Below are 15046 nucleotides of genomic sequence, written 5' to 3'. Positions count from 1 at the left end.
TCTCAGTTCGGCTCACCCCAACCCTGTGACTTCCCTTCAAAAATGAAAGAGGAGGAAGAAGAGGAGGAGGAGGAAGCAGAGAAGAAGAAGAAGAAGAAGAAGAGGAGGAGGAGGAGGAGGAGGAGGAGGAGGAAGAGGAGGAGGAGGAGGAGGAGGAGGAGGAGGAGGAAGAGGAGGAACAGGAGGGGGAACAGGAGGGGGAGGGAAGAGGGAAAAAGGAGGAGGAAGAAGAGGAGGGAGAGGAGGAGAAGGAGAAGGAAGAGGAGGAGGAGGAGGAGGAGGACCACCACTAACACTCCCACTGACAACCAAAACCAAGTTAAAGACCATGGTCACACATCCAATGGCCAGCCCCTTCAAAGAAAACTGAGTCCTTCCCCACCTACACTCCCACCAGAAGCCATCGATTATGCAGAGTTACACTTCAGCATCTTTATCACAATTTTTAAGAAATCTCTTTGATGGTTTCCTGTCTAGGCTGTTACTGTTTAGGGGGCAGGCTGGGGGTAGAGATTGTCACAGAAGATTTCTATGTCCTTTATTCTCAACTGTGAGTCTGCAGTCATTGATCCAACAGCAAAAGTTGTTTCCTTGCCCTTTTACAGTCAGTGGGAGCACAGATCCTGGACTTCCACGTGGTTTCTGTCAATAACATGGCCTCCAGCATCAGCATGTGTCCCAGACCTCAGCATGGTCTCTGGAAGAACAGGTCACAAACATCAACACCCCCCCCCCTCTCTGCCACAGCAAGCCCGCACCCCTCCCCCACCTCAGACACCATCCTAGCCTTCGGTGGCAGCACACACTACGGACATGCAAATGGCCTTTAATGGTAACACGGACCTCAGGTACCAACGTGGCCTGCATCTGATGTATTTTACTGTGAACCCCGGTGCTCTGTCTGCATCATGGTGAAGAACTTGCCTCGAGTTTAGGTGACTTCTCTGTGCTTACCCAAGCTGCCCTTGCTCTGTTGATTGCAGGAACTTCTTCCTGTGGAGATCAGAGCTTCATGTATCCCGGGCAAGTGCTCTACCATCTGAGCCACACTGCCAGCCCTCATTCTTTATAGGTGCATCAAATGCCTCTGTGTTTATGTTCCACTTTTTCACAGTCCACACACCCATTGATGGACACCTGGCCAATTCCGCGACTTGCTACTGTGGATAAACATGGATGTGTGAGTATCTTTTAAGTGTCCTTTGGATACATACCTGGAAATGGCATAGCCAATGATTGGTCCATTTCTGAGTTGCTGGTTTTCTCGGTTGTTTTGGAACAAGCACTCCAATACCAATGAGAGTGGAAGACGAGATTCATCAGTGGTCCAGAGAAAGCTCCTAAAAGGCCTCTATCCCAGATCCATCTGTATTCTCATTCTATACTCTAAAACCACTAGCTAGGTGAACAAGCAACCAAGATGTACAGAAGTGTACTTGTCAGTCAGCCTTTTGTTTTTATTTTTATTTTTATTTATTTATTTTTTAAGATTTATTTATTTATTATATGCAAGTACACTGTAGCTGTCTTCAGATACACCAGAAGAGGGCATCAGATCTCATTACAGATGGTTGTGAGCCACCATGTGGTTGCTGGGATTTGAACTCAGGACCTTCGGAAGAGCAGTCAGTGCTCTTAACCTCTGAGCCATCTCTCCAGCCCAGTCTTTTGTTTTTAAAGGGATATATTATAGTTGGCAGTGAAGCTTATGTGGTCGGATTGTGAAGGACAATGTATTAATCAGGGTTCTCTAGAGTCACAGAACTTATGGAATGTCTCTATATAGTAAAGGAAATAAATTATTGGAATGACTTACAGTCTGCAGTCCCAACTAACCCAACAATGGGCAGCTGTGAATGGGAAGTCCAAGAATCCAGTGGCTTCCCAGTCTCACAAGGCTGGGTGTTTCAGCGGGTTTTCTGCATAAGGTGGAACCCTGAAAAATTAGGTTCCAACAGATGTGCTGGCAAGCAAGTGCAAGCAGATGAAGAAGGAAGTCTTCCCTTTTCCATTGTCCTTGTATTGAGCTCCAGCAGAAGGTATGGCCCAGATTAAAGGTGTGTACCACCACTCCTGGACCTAAACTTTTCTTTACTTGGAACTTGCTCTGTCCCTGGCAGGTCTTGAGCTCAGAGATCTGCTTGCCTCTGTCTCCTGGGATTAAAGACATGTACCACCTTGCCTGGCCTAGGCTTTTCATGGCCACTATGCCTCAAGGTCTGGATCAAAAGCCTGTGTCTTCCAGCCTCAAGATCTCAGTCACAGGTGGGCCCTCCATTTCTGGATTGTAGTTCATTCTAGGTATAGTCAAGTTGGCAACTGGGAATAGCAACCCAGGCAATGACCCAGTGTTTCAGCTATGTCTCCATGCCATTCTGTCCCAGGTAGCAAGTGAAATGATGCCTGAGAATGAGAAGTACAAATAGGGCTTCAAGTAACTCTAATAATTTATTGATTGATTGATTTAATGTATACAAGTACACTGCCGTTCTCTTCAGACACACCAGAAGAGGGCATTGGACCCCATTACAAATGGTTGTGAGCCACCATGTGGTTGCTGGGAATTGAACTCAGGATCTCTGGAAGAGCAGTCAATGCTGTTAACCAATGAGCCACCTCCCCAGCCCCCTCTAACAGTCTTTTAACCTTGCTTTACTTTAGTATATATGCATGTATTGTGGGGATGTCCACAGAGGTCAAAAGAGGGAATAACAGGCCAGTGTGGGTGTTGGTAGCTGAACTCAGACCCTTTGGAAAAACAGCAAACCTTCTTAACCACTGAACCATCTCTCTAGTACCTTAGGCCTTTTTATTTTATTTTATTTTATTTTTAAAATTTATTTATTTATTTACTATATGTAAGTACACTGTAGCTGTCTTCAGACACTCCAGAAGAGGGCATCAGATTTCGTTACGGATGGTTGTGAGCCACCATGTAGTTGCTGGGATTTGAACTCAGGACCTTTGGAAGAGCAGTCAGTGCTCTTAACCACTTAGCCATCCCACCAGCCCTTTTTATTTTATTTTATTTATTTTGAGACATGGTTTTTCAATGGCGCCTTGACTATTCTGGAACTATGTAGACCAAGCTAGCCTTGAACTCACAGAGTTCTGCCTTTGCCTCCTGAGTGCTGGGACTATAAGGTATAATTCAACATGCCTGGCTTTGGACCTTATTGTTGCAGGATTTTCCCTGTCGAATTACATTAGGACAGCAGGAGGCCTGTGATTGGACAGGGGAAAGGGAGGTGGAGCTAAGAGTTGCAGAGATGGAATGTGTAGCAGAGGGGGAGAAGGAGAATGGAGACAGAGGTGAACCAGCCACAGGTAGTTATGATATCATAAGGTTAGAATAATTGGGATAAAGCTTTTATCATTATCAACTGGCTCTGAAATTATTGTATTGGCATCTTGTAAATTGTGATTTTTTAAAAAATTGATACATAAATCTGATTGGTTAACCATAATTATAAGCCTTAAGAGTTTTTACTCGGGGGCTGGTGAGATGGCTCAGTGGGTAAGAGCACCCGACTGCTCTTTTAAAGGTCCTGAGTTCAAATCCCAGCAACCACATGGTGGCTCACAACCACCCGTAACAAGATCTGACACCCCCCTTCTGGAGTGTCTGAAGACAGCTACAGTGTACAAATAAATAAATAAATAAATAAATCTTAAAAAAAATGACAAAAACAAATTATAAATGGTGACTTGAATTAGTGGATATATACAGAAGAATGTCATAAAGAAGGCAGAGGAAGGCACAGCAATCGCATGGCACAAACAGCTATACATTAAACTTTTGACTTTGGTCTACAAAGTTTCATGAATCTGATCCCCCCAAAAAAGCTTACAGTAAGCAAAAGGGGGGAGAGGTAACTTTTAGATTTGTAGCGGCTGGGAAAATGTTTCAAAAGACATGGAATGATCTCCCTATTGATTATTAGTGTTATGAGATCTGGGGTCAGTAAAGGGATAGGAAAGGGATGCAAAGGAGAGTTCAGAAGTACTTGATGGAAAGCTATAAGCTTAAAGAGAAGCATGCCTATAGGCTACTTTGATCCTCTAAAATATAACCCATTGGCTTAGAAGAAAATCCAGTGCGGAAGTTTGCTGAGCAGAGAGATGTTGCTAGATGAAGGGCTTTGATTACAGTCACACAGAATACTGAAAAGTGGGATAATACCTGCCCACAAGGCAAAAGATAAATGAAAAGTTCTCGAGGGTTTTTGAAACAACAAGGTCATATACAGAATGAAGTCTGTACCAAATTTTTCCCCATAGTCTCTTGCACTGGATATGCCAGAATATTTAAAGATGGGTAATACATAGAAATAAGAAACCTGTCAATGAAAAACATAAGCCATTAATTTTTTTGTCTACAAGTTGATCAATACCAAGGAAAATAATTGTTATTCTTGATGATGGATAGGATAGGAAATTAAGGTTACAGAAAAACAACATTAACAAAACCAAAACAAACAAAAAAGCATAGAAAGACTGGATTCTGGGTCTCTTTCCCCCTCTAGAATGGAAGGGGGATTTCATTATTTATGAGTGGATCTATTCAACTACTAGTAACTGAATATATGTTATGTGACAGCCACTATTTAGACTTGGAGATACAATTGTTCACACTAGAGATATTTATTAACTCTCATAAACCTTATATTGCTGAAAGAAGCAATATAGGAATAAGCCAAAAAAGAAAAAGTATCCCAAAGTAATAATGGCATGGTTTCAAATAGTAGCTGTGCCACTTAATATTTGCTTTGTCTTTAACCTTAATGTGAGACTTGTTTTTCTTGCAAAATTCAGATTTGAATGATAGCTTTGAAAGTTTGTGATAAGGCTAAGAGTCTCAAAAAAAAAAAAAAAAAAAAANGATCTGATGCCCTCTTCTGGAGTGTCTGAAGACAGCTACAGTGTACTTACATATAATAAATAAATAAATCTTTAAAAAAAAAAAGAGTTTTTACTCGCCAGGGTAATTGGGTATGGTGATGGGTGAGCCTGGGGTTGGCGGTTGTTGCATGGAAGAGAGAGGATTTGGGAGCTCTGGTGCCACCGGGGAGTTGGTGTGTAGAGACAGAGCTGTGGGAGCACAGTGGGGCCGAGAGTTTCTGGCACCTTGTGTGGGACTGTGCTGGTTCTGCCAAGGGACTCGGGAGCTCCGGCACAGAGAAACAGCTGAATTGAGATCACCCAGCCGGTGCTGGCACTAGAGCAGGAACGTGCCAACTCACTTTTTAAACATTTCCCGCAACACCTTAATTTTTTTAAAAGAGAAAATATGAAAATTTCAGACTTTTTGATTCGGAGTCAAGAGATATAAGATAAACATAGGCACTGGGGTGGTTGGAGAGCCCTTCTGTAATTTGTAACTATGAAGAATAGTAAGTCTAAACCATCAGGAAGGCCCCTGTGGGAAATCTTAGCAAACTGTCTACCAATAGCTGTCTATGTACCTACAGCATGGCCTGTGTAGTAGATTAAAGAGGAGGACAGCCTTCAAATGTGTGTGTGTGTGTGTGTGTGTGTGAAAGGCCTGTGCACACAGCTAAGCACCGGAGAAGTCAGGAAGTTAAGCACACGGCTCATCTCTTCAATGGAATGAGGTGCTTAGCTGTTTTCCCACAATGTTGGCAAAAGATGCAGTTTGCAACGTCGTAATCCTTTGCTACCTGTTGAGCCAGGTCCTGGCCCATATCTTCCAGAATTTAAGTTTACTTATCCCAGACCCTTTCCTTTGTAAAACTCTGAGCATCAATTCTGGGCCATAAAACCCATCCTTGTGAGAGATGTCATTTGTACAACAGCCTAAGGGACTTCTATGTTATTTTAGGTCCAAGCCAGGCTTATCCCGTCACCCATAGGCACTATATGTTGGCTCTTTTATTGGGTTCTTACACCAACCACCCTTCCAACCCTTTTCCCACCCTAATCCCTTCCAAGCCCCCCCCCCCCAACACTAGATAGAACAAAAGAAGGTTAGAAGGGGGCTGGAGAGATGGCTCAGCAGCTAAGAGCATTGACTGCTCTTCCAGAGGTCCTGAGGTCAATTCCCAGCAACCACATGGTGGCTCACAACCATCTGTAACAGGATCTGATGCCCTCTTCTTGTGTGCCTGAAGACATTTACAGTGTACTCATGTACACTAAATAAATAAAGCTTTTTTTTTTTTTTTTAAAAAAAAAAAAGGTTAGAAGGGAAAGTATACATAACCTCTGTAGACTAGACTACTTCCTGATGGTTAGGGGCATTAGGTTCCTTGGGGCAAGTCCAAACTTCATCTTCAAAATATTCAGAAATCCAGCAATAGCAAACCAGAAATCCAGCAAACACAACAGTGAGAACCAGCAGCAGCAGAGGGGACAGCAAAAAGAGGAAAAGCAGCCATCACAAGCCCTACTGGGGCTCTCCCATTTATCCCCTCTCCAGAGTCCCCAGAATTAAACTAACCGCACAAATCACACCCCTGCTAGTGCATAGGGCGAATCACAATCACCTGCTGTGACGCAGCCTCTTATCCCACACCGAGGACTAAAACAAAAACATAGTCACACAACTGGGTTTTTTTAGGAAACCAAAATTCCCACTACAGTTATGTTTACCTCAGTCAAGCTCTCTAGACCCTAAATCTTGGGCACTGTCTCTGAGTCAACAGTACCTATTCTTGAGAAAGAAGCCAGATGTACTTTGTAAAGAATCTCACTGTAAACATCTCTTACAATTGTTGTGCACTTGGGACTGTGTTCATTGTTATCAGAAAACTTTCCCCCCCACTCTTGGGCTGTGCTTAAATATAGCTAAAGTAAAATGATTTCAGTCAGACTCTAGAAGTCGAAGTCCTGCCCAACACTGGTTACCAAAATCTGGCTGAACCACGTTTCATTCTTACCTCACTCTGATTGTTTTTCGCTGCCTGTTGTAAAGCTTGCAGTAATCCAATAGGTCACTGAAATCCCAACCTAGTTTACAGTTAGAAAAACTTCTCCAAAGATCAGAACATACTGTATGTTCAACATTTTTCTCTTCTCATGTGACAGCAATTCCACATAGCTAGGCTATGTTGTTCAAGATAGGCTCCACAGGAAATGTCCTGGTGGCTCTGTGCCTTAGTTGTGTCTGCCCCATTGGCCCCCTCCATCATTGTAGCAACAAGTAGCTTTAGCTGAGCATACAGCAGCTGCCTTCAATCATGGCTTGTCAGAACCACTGTGCTGTCCTAGGAGAAGCTAACACCATGTGCACCCCCTATCTCCACAACTTTTATCTCAGCCTTAGATCATAAACACGTGTTCCAAAGCCTTTGTGTGGCATGACTGAAGGCCAGAAGGCAGTTGTCCGCAGTGCACATCTCTTGAGTTTGTGAGCCATCAGTCAGTCCTGAGCTGGATGACCATCTGATGGACAGCATTCTCACTACCCTTCTCAGGAGGAACTGGCACATACGGGGTGGCTGTTCTCTTCATAACCACTCCCCACTTGTGTCCCATTGCTACTCCCTGGGGGTCGCTGTCCTTATACTGGAGAGATTCTTACTGTGCATGGTGTGCACGAACCCTGGCTCAGTTTGAACCAGGATCTTATGCAGGCTATGCTTGCACTCTGAACTGCATCCTAGTCCTGGTACGGAACAATCAGAACATAGGAACAGCATGGTGGGAGGAGAGAAGGCAGCACAAAGACCTCTGGTAGGACACGAAGCCACAGAAGAGCCCTACTTCTAAATCTTCTTGATTATAAACTTTATATGCTGCCAACTCACTGTGACTCAGCCTCCTGAGTACTGGGGTTCCATGCACCTGCCACCTTACCAATTCTTTTTTCTTTCTTTCTTTTCTTTCTTTCTTTCTTTCTTTCTTTCTTTCTTTCTTTCTTTCTTTCTTTCTTTCTTTCTTTCTTTCTTTCTCTCTCTCTCTCNTCTTTCTTTCTTTCTTTCTTTCTTTCTTTCTTTCTTTCTTTCTTTCTCTCTCTCTCTCTCTCTCTCTCTCTCTCTCTCTCTCTCTCTTTCTTTCTTTCTTTCTTTCTCTTTCTTTTCTTTTTTCTTTTCTTTTCTTTTTTTTTAAATAAACCTGTGAATGGGAACCATAGTCCTTATCATAGAGACTAGCTATCGACTATGGCGCTCAGATACTGAGGGCTGAGGTTATGGGTGTGCAGCACTATGCCTGGCTTTGAACGAATGTATGGCATAAACTTCTGCTTTGAAATAATTTCAAATATCACACAGAGAGCTGGAGAGATGGATCAGTAGTTAAGAACACTGGTTGCACCAGGTAGTGGTGGCACACGCCTTTAATCCCAGCATTCGGAAGGCAGAGGCAGGTGGATTTCTGAGTTTGAGGCCAGCCTGGTCTACAGAGTGAGCTCCAGGATAGCCAGGGCTACACAGAGAAACCCTGTCTCAAAAAACTAAAACAAACAAACACAAACTGGTTGCTCTTCCAGAGGACCTGGGTTTAATTTCTAGCACCCACATGGCAGCTCACAACCATCTGTAAGTCCAGGTTCTAGTGAATCTAATGTTCTTTTCTGAACTCTATGGGCACCAGGCACTCATGTGGCGCACAGACATAGATGCAGATAAAATATCCCACATAAAGACTCTAAAGATCAAGTAACTGCCCAAGTAGATCTACAAATCCTTATGCTTGGGCAGCAGAGATAAAGTGATCTACTTTTGACTACTCTATTTGTATGGTGATATTTTCCCAAAATATCCCGTTATTTTTAGATTCAAAACTGTAACAGTCCCAAACAAGACACGACTGCCACCTCTTGGACATGAAGCAGACATGTGCTTACAGAGTCTCGAGAATCTGGATTCATTATCTAACCAAGGATGACTTTGAACTCCCCTTCTTACCTCACCTCCTATGCGCTGTACAAAGAATGGAACCAAGGGTTTTGTGCATGCTAGGCAAGTATACTCCACATCAGCGCTGTCTCCAACCCTATACTTTTCCTTTAAGAGTTCATGGCAATTTTCCTCTCAAGGCCTTTTCTCATGACAGTGGACACAGTTTTTTTTTTGTTTGTTTGTTTGTTTTTTCCATAAGATCTTTTTCCGTGTGTGTGTGTGTGTGTGTGTGTGTTTGATAGGGTTTCATTGGCAGGCCTGAAACTCACAGACTTCAATTCACCTTTGCCTCCCAATGCTGAGTGTTAATTTGGCAGGCTGTGGAACTTTGGGAGCTGGGGTTGAGCTGGTAGGTCTGGGGGTAGGCCTTTGAAGGTTCTGTCACATGGTGTTCTCTGCTTCCTATCTGCTGTGTTATAACAGCTGTCTTCTGCCTACATGCTCTTAATACACATGATGCAAGGCCCAACAAATGTGAACTGAAACCCTCTGAGTTGAGGCAAGATGAATCTCTCCTTTACTTGCCTCTGCCATATTGTCAATGATACAAAAGTGGTTAATACAGCGATCAAAAGAGACTGAGTTGGGACATGGTGGCATCCATTTTTAATCCCAGCACTTGGGAGGCAGAGGCAGGTAGAGTTCTAGGCCAGCCTGGTCTACAGAGTGAGTTCAAGGCCAGTCAGAACTATACAAACTGTTTTGAAAAATCAGAGAGGGTGTGTGGGGTGGGATGGGGAGGAGCCAGGGAGCCAGAGAGACTGACTGGCCAAAGGGTGGAGTCCACATGTCTACCATGAAAATCAGTTAAAAACGAAGCCTCGGTAGTGAACCCCTAGTATCTAAACTAGTTTAGATAAAGTTTTTGTAGATATGTGTGTGTACTTTTGCTTGCACGGATTTATGTGTAACACATGCAAGCCTGGTGCCTGTGGAGGTCAGAAAATGTTATCTGACTCCATGGAACTCGAGTTAAGCATGATTGTGAACCGCCATGTACACCCTAAGAACTGAATCTGGATTTCTGGAAGAATAACAAGGGTTCTTAACCACTGAACCATCTCTCCAGACCTTGGACAGGCCTCATTCATCACCTGTATGTTCAAGAGCAAAGCCAGGGAGACCCTACAAGTTATAAAGGACAAGACCCTTCTTATTGAAAGAAAAATTCAGTCATCTCACCAGGAAAGCTGCTGTCTGATCTAGCTACCATACCCACTAGGACTTACTACAGATGAAACCCACACATAACTATATCTTAGTGCCAGGATCACACCTGACAATAGAGGCAACCCAGATATTAGCTGTGTAAGACCCCTCCCCCCCAAAGCTGCCCAGGGCTCAGGGATCCCAACATAGTGGACCACATCCTTTTACCATATCCTGGTAAATTGGCAATATACCAGATACCTAAGGCCATGGGGAAAAGTACATACTGGTTCAGGTTGACTTTTTCTCAGCTGAACAGAGCACATTCCTCAAGCAAGGAAAAAAAAATCTCTACATGGCTTGAGTTTACGTAATAAAGACACCACCATGTAAAGCCTCTATTCCCTGGTTTCTTGCAACTCAAGGCTGGATGGCACTCCTAGAAAGTAAGACTGATCTTAAGCTACCATGAATGAAATCCATTGCTTCTGTCTTTGTAGCTTAGACTGAGCATACTCTAGGATGGATACAGCCCTTACTGAATTCCATCTAGGCTGCTCTAGAACGGCTGCATCTGTCTGTGAGAGAAAATTTCTATTTGGCTCAGGAATGTGAAACACATTTCTCAACACCTGGTGGGAACTACCTCTTTTCTTCTTCGAAGCAGAGCCCTACAATATTTACAGTTAAGGTGAGGGAGCCAAGAGCAGGTCAGTCACAGGAGGGACATGGGGCTGACTTCAGACACTCAGAATGGTTGCCTTGTGTATTAAAAGACTAAGTCGACAGAATCGTCCCAACAGATATGTGGTACAACTGTCACTGTTTCCAGCAGCTTCATCCCTGGAATGGCCGAGACCTAGAATGTAGCCTCCAGTTTGTGGTCAGTCCTGAGCTGGGTGGCCACTGAAGGACAGGCAGCACACTCACCACTCCTCTCACGAGGAACTGCCATGCATGGGAAGGGCTGTTCTCTGAAGTCTGTTTCTACTCTACACAATTCCCACCACACAATCCCAGCACTTAGGAGGCAGAGAGGCAAGTTATCTCTGAGTTTGAGTCTAGCCTGGTCTACATAGCAAGTTCCAGAATAGTCAGAGCTACATAGCAAGACCCTGTCTCAATACCCAAACCCCAACAAGATTACCCCTCCCCCCCCATTACTCCCCATTTCATGATTAAGTCAGACACAAGCTGCCCATTACTGTTTTTGTTCTAAGGTTGGGGTTATTTTACTAGGCATGTGGTGGGTCACAGTTAGGGCTTTGAAGGCCTTCAGCTTAAGCACACCACCATTGGGCTACACCCAAGTCCTGTTAAAAGTACACTTGCAATATAGCATTCTAACCCGAAATACTTCAAGACCTGTAACTCATGTAACTTGGCAGTCAAAAGGCAAGCATGCTAAAACCCTGCACAGGTGAGCCAGATTGGTTCACTGGTCAAGACGCTTGGTGCCAAGCCTGAGGACCTCAGTTCAATCCCAGAATCCCTATGGTGGCACAGAAAGCTGACTGCTGCCAAGCTGTCTTCTGACCTCCATACATGCAGAGAAACATATACACCCACAAGAATTAATCAAACAGTATTATCACAAGGCAACAAATATAAAGTTACAAATAGGAAATATACTTCTTGTTTATTATAAACTTGTTGAGGTTTGGAACTGTGGTGGCTGGCACTGAGGCCACTGTATATTTGAATACTTGGTTCCCAGTTGGGAGGGGCTAGGAGGTGTGGCCTAGTTGGAGGAGGTGTGTCACTAGACATGGGCTTTGAGATTTTTTTTTAAATTTCTAATTTTTTTCAAAGATTTATTATATGTAAGTACACTGTAGCTGTCTTCAGACACTTTTTGCTCTCGCTCTGGCCCTGCTCACTCGCTGTAGCTGTCTTCAGACAACCCAGAAGAGGGCATCAGATCTCACTATGGATGGTTGTGAGCCATCATGTGGTTGCTGGGATATGAACTCAAGACCTTCAGAAAAGCAGTCAGTGCTCGTAACTGCTGAGCCATCTCTCCAGCCCAGCTTTGAGATTTCAAAAGCCCAGGGCCTTCCCAGTTAGATCTCTGCCTACAGACATAAACTTTCAGCGATCGTTCAAGCACCAGGCCTTCCTGCCTGCTGCCATGCTTCTTGCCATGATCTATCCTCTAAATGGTAAGCCCCCAATAAACTTCTTGTCTTTTTTAAAAATTCTTCTATAAATTGACTTGGTCATGGTGTCTCTTCACAGAAATAGAAAAGCAAGAGGCAGATCCCATCCCAAGACAGCTCATGATATACAAATAAATATTCTAAAACTTAAACACCCTGTCCCAAGAATTCCACATTAGGAACTTAACTCAAGTTTGAAATCACAGGAGGTCAAAGGCACTAAAACTAATGTTTACAAACCACACATCTGTAGCTCATCTTCTCAGTGTTACAGACTTCATGTCTCCCTTCACATCGAGCAAGAAGCTTCCACTTGAATGCATAAAACTTCTTGGACTAGGTGGTGAGAAAGAGTGCCTATTCAACCTCTACATCCACAACAGCTGAAACGCACTTCTGAGTATCACAAAAGTTTATTTAGTAAAAAGTTCCATATGAAAATGTACATGACCTAATTCTCCATCACAATCCAACAGGCCTATGGGGAGGGATGTGGACACACTGCTTGCTGAACACAGGTCAGACTCTTTCCAAGGCTTCTAACATGATGATGCTGTTTCCTCTGATGACCTAGAAAAAGAAGTCAGTTGAAAATAATTCATTTAAAAGACAACTCATAATTTTCCAACACGACACACCAGTGAGGCTTTTCTCAAGGACCACAACAAGCCACAAGGACCAAGTTAGTTTTAAAATCAAGACATGAGTGTGGCATGGTGGCACATACCTTTAATTCTAGTAACTCAAAGGCAGAAGGATCGCTGGGAGTTCCAGGCTAGTCAGAACTGCATAGGGAAATCCCATTTTAAGGAAAAAGACAAAGGAAGCCTCTCAGGCTTATTAGAAGAGATTGGTAGCAAGACTTAAAAGTAACGATTAACTTTATAAGATGCCAAGTCACTGTGACCTAGCTTTTGGGAACCAGGGTTACTGGTATGTGCCGTTTGCCAGCTGTTTCTTCACACAAGGATTATAAATCTCTGCTACAGAGAATAGCCACCCTCCTCCTCCTCAGATTCCGAGAGGTGGCATTACAGATATACATCAACACGCTTAACTCTGAAATAAGTAATACAATAAACTTTTGATTTGTAATGAGATGAGGAGGCTGTACTGGCTAGTTTTTGTCAACTTGACACAGGCTGGAGTTATCACAGAGAAAGGAGCTTCAGTTGGGGGAAATACCTCCACAAAATCCAGCTGCAAGGCATTTTCTCAATTAGTGATCAAGGGGGGAGGTCCCCTTGTGGGTGGTGCCATCCCTGGGCTGGTAGTCTTGGTTCTATAAGAGAGCAGGCTGAGCAAGCCAGATGAAGCAAGCCAGTAAAGAACATCCCTCCATAGCCTCTGCATCAGCTCCTGCTCTCTGACCTGCTTGAATTCCAGTCCTGACTTCTTTCAGTGATGAACAGCAATGTGGAAGTGTAAGCTGAATAAACCCTTTCCTCCCCAACTTGCTTCTTGGTCAAGATGTTTGTGCAGGAATAGAAACCCTGACTAAGACAGAGACAGGTAGAGATATCTTGTCAGTTCCAAGCCAGCCTGGTCTACAGAGTGTCTTTCAGGACAGCTGGGGCTACAGAGACCCCTGTCTGGAGAAACACACACACATACATGAAGAAACACACACATACACGAGTGAAACAATAAGGGTCTACCTTTATCCTTCTACACCCAACCTTAACAAAACCATAAAGTCCAAGGTGTTGGGCATGCAACTCAGGGATGAAGGGGAAGAGAGATATGACCTCTTACTACCACAACAAAGCCTTCACTTTAATCCTGTCAATAAATCTGGCCACCACTTTATGAAGATTACAGTATGTAAGACACACGTGTCTTGCAAGACAAACAGCAATTTAAAATATGGCTCTTATTGCGGAATACCAAAACCTTCCTTTTGAGGCCATAGAACCATTGCTTAATGAATGCAGGACAGAGAGTCTACTATGAAAGCTCAGCTGCGTAAGACTGTGCTAGCACTTGCAAAGCCTGACAGGAGGGCCCTGACCCTACCGTAAACAAAGCTTTGCCTTTCCTTCTGGTTTACCTTATTTCTATCATGAACGGATGCCATTATGATTAGCACCTATGCCAGGAGTGCAAAGTAGTGCCCTGTGCTAGGCAAGCAGGGAACAGCAGGCTACACTCCTAGCCCCAAAACCTGTACGTTCTGATTTATTTATTTATTTTATATACATGGAAAATTTGCCTGCATGCATCTACATGCACTGTATGTGTGGCTGGTGCCCAACGAGGCCAGAGGAGGGCACTGGATCCCCTGGAACTGGGCTTTGGGATGGTTGTGAGCTGCAGTCTGGATGCTAGGAATCGAACTCCAGACCTCTGCAATAGCAACAGGTGCTCTCAATGACTGAGCCAGGGCCTGCAGAGATGGCTCGGTGATTAACAGCACTGGCTTTATCTACACCTCCAGTTCCAGAGGACCCAACACTGTCTTCTGGACTCCACAGGCATAGGCACATACATGGTACATACATATGTGCAGGCAAAACACCCATACACATAAAATAATTACAAACTAAAACAGCCGAGCCATTTTCTCCAGCTCTTGAAACCCGTATCTTAACAAGACATCCTGGGGCATCATAAGCATGCTATAGAATTTTTACTGTAGTCAAAGTGCCCATCTCTTATAGGGCAAAGCTCAAAAATGAATACCAACAGCTAGCTGTTTCAAGACCTATGCTGAGAAGGTTCTGCAGGTGAGATCTTATCTATAGTTACCTGGAATAGTAAGTATCACAGCTGGATGTGTCCATAGGTAAAAGGAAAGGGGAGATGCCAACGCCCAGTCTTCCCTTTTATTTACCTTTCATCAGTAACTAACTTGGCTTTTTTTTTTTTTTTTTT

General features: G+C 43.7%; 1 protein-coding gene across 1 annotated transcript in view; it reads right to left on the bottom strand.

The window, feature by feature from the left end:
- Positions 1–12569: 12569 nt before the first annotated feature.
- Snrpg (small nuclear ribonucleoprotein polypeptide G) overlaps positions 12570–15046 on the bottom strand; it is a 7614-nt gene continuing 5137 nt past the window's right edge. Inside the window, exon 4 of the mRNA XM_021191398.2 lies at positions 12570–12742. Coding sequence (XP_021047057.1) covers positions 12692–12742 — 51 coding nt within the window. The 3' untranslated portion in view covers positions 12570–12691. The remainder of the gene's footprint in view (positions 12743–15046) is intronic.

This window comes from Mus pahari, chromosome 2 (assembly GCF_900095145.1).
Source record: "Mus pahari chromosome 2, PAHARI_EIJ_v1.1, whole genome shotgun sequence".
Lineage (NCBI taxonomy): Eukaryota > Metazoa > Chordata > Mammalia > Rodentia > Muridae > Mus > Mus pahari.
This window is presented reverse-complemented; position numbering and strand designations above follow the sequence as displayed.